Below are 2,109 nucleotides of genomic sequence, written 5' to 3'. Positions count from 1 at the left end.
ATTTATTTATTTATTTATTTGCAGTACCAGGGATTGAACTCAGGACCCTGCACTTGCCAGGCAAGTGCTTATTCTACTGAGCTATCTCCCTGGCCCCTAGTAATTTTATTTTAACCTGTTATATAAATTGGTGTTTCAGGTGTATTTTGTTTACATGAAAGATTTTGCCATTTAAAAAGAAGGCTAAAACCACTGAGAAATTTGCAGTCTCCTGTGTGGCTGGGGGCAGATGGAACAAGTGTAGATGGCCCTGTCCTGCATGGAATGCATGCATTTCTGTTCTTGCATCTGTCCTCTGCTCCTTGTGCATGAAGTACTTTCAGTCTTTTCCTCAGGTGATTGCAGACAGCATCTTCCTCATCTGCCTAGATTTTTTGGAACCACTCTTATTGGAGAAGTTCTGTGATGTTGAGACTTCCATGGAGCCTTTTTGGAAGGACAGTGACTGGTCTTTCCCCTTAAGCATCAGCAAACGGAATGTAGAGAACTGCCTTCTCTCTATATATATTCAGATAGGAGCTTTGGAAACAGGGATGTGGGTGTTCCCTGGAGGACCGTGTGGTGTACAGTGTGCCTGAAGTGTTCCCTCCTGGTTCTCACAGGGTCACTTGCCTCTGGGACAGAGCAACAGCTGTGGCAGCGTGCTTCCTCATTCGCTGGCAACAATGACCAAAGACGCAGAGTCTCGCAGGATGCTCAGAGGTGTGTACCTTGGAAGCCAGAGTCCTCATCTAGAATTCCTCAGGGGGTAGGAATGAGACTAGAGTTAGGAGTGGCTAGAGAAGGGATTAACTTCATCTTCACACATCGCCTTTGAGGAAGTATGTATGTATACATACCATAGTTATACCAAGGTGACTTTTCCCACTTTCAAATAGGGAAAGTGGGAAAATTGAGTAAGTGGGAAAAGTCACCTTGGTATAATCATGGTATACATAGTCCATTCTAAATATACCCACTGGACTTTATAAATCCTATAAAATGCTGGAATCAGAAAGGCCCCTAGAGAAGAACTAACCCTTCTGGTTCATTGGTCAGAAGTAAAAAGACATCACTGAGACCCATGGAAATTACCCACTGCCCTTGACAGTGACCCCTCTTCTGGGTTGTGGCTAAGTACCATGGTAAATCTTTTGCTGCAGGGCCAATGCACTAACGTGATGAGAGCACCTGGGGATGGAACAGAATTTCATTGGGTCTCTTGGTACAGGTTTAAGCTCTTGCATTGTGCAGTTTAATTTTAGATGTACTTTGTGCTCAGCATATTTTCTTTGTAATAAAATATATTGCATTTATAGTTATGTTTTAGATAGTTTATGTGGGATGCAAGAAATTATATACAGTATCATTTTGGAAGAGTGCTGCTTGTTAAAATAGATTTATTGTGTTAACATGGTAGTTTACATCTTTAGCCTACATTGGCCCTAACTTTTGAGCAAAATGGTGCTAGATGCCAAGAATGCAAATGAGTGGCTTATTCATTGCTTGTGAAATGCTTATAGTCTCGTGAAGGAGAAGACACATAATAGTTTAGTTCAACAAAGTGTAGTAAATGTACTGTTGGAGATATGCCCAGGATGTAAAGGGAAAGGCCAGCGGGGTGACAAATACATTTGGGTACTCATGAAACATTCCAACTCTTTCCTTTAGCATGCTGGGTCTGACTGCCCAGCCTCTCTGCTTTATGGTGCTGAAAAGTGATCACTACTTCTTACCAGAAAAAAATAACGTGTATATACAATACGCATGCAGACGTATGTACGTGGATAAGCCTATATACTCATGTGCCAGTATTATCTGTATGGATTATGTATAACATGTATCACTTTAATGAGGCTTTCAAATCATCACCAGCAGTGACGTAAGAGCAAAGAGAGGCTCTAGTGTTCTTAGTAGGCTTGTAATTCAGGAGAGGTCCACAGTGGTAATATTTAAATAAAATGTGTTTGATTGAATTTCTGGATTTTATTTTCTTTATCATAGTTTCTTAAGCTAAAGATAACTTAATATTCATAAATATAGTTTCATTCATCAGTATTGGAATAAGGTGTGTTTTTTTTTTTTTTTTTTTTTTTTGGTTCCTCGAATGCCTTCAGGGCACTTTTGGCC

At 40.3% G+C, this 2,109-nt stretch overlaps 1 protein-coding gene across 15 annotated transcripts in view; it reads left to right on the top strand.

Moving 5' to 3' along the window:
• The window catches only part of Phldb2 (pleckstrin homology like domain family B member 2), a 132,954-nt gene that overhangs the window by 109,262 nt on the left and 21,583 nt on the right, over positions 1-2,109 (top strand). For all 15 annotated transcript variants that reach the window (XM_004624704.3, XM_023702053.1, XM_023702061.1 and 12 more), the window contains one exon: positions 603-702. In XM_004624704.3, coding sequence (XP_004624761.2) covers positions 603-702 — 100 coding nt within the window. The remainder of the gene's footprint in view (positions 1-602; positions 703-2,109) is intronic.

Source organism: Octodon degus, unplaced genomic scaffold (genome assembly GCF_000260255.1).
Source record: "Octodon degus isolate 3935 unplaced genomic scaffold, OctDeg1.0 scaffold00007, whole genome shotgun sequence".
In the NCBI taxonomy this organism is placed as follows: domain Eukaryota; kingdom Metazoa; phylum Chordata; class Mammalia; order Rodentia; family Octodontidae; genus Octodon; species Octodon degus.
The sequence above is the reverse complement of the archived record's forward strand: the minus strand, read 5'-3'. Positions and strand labels throughout refer to the sequence as shown.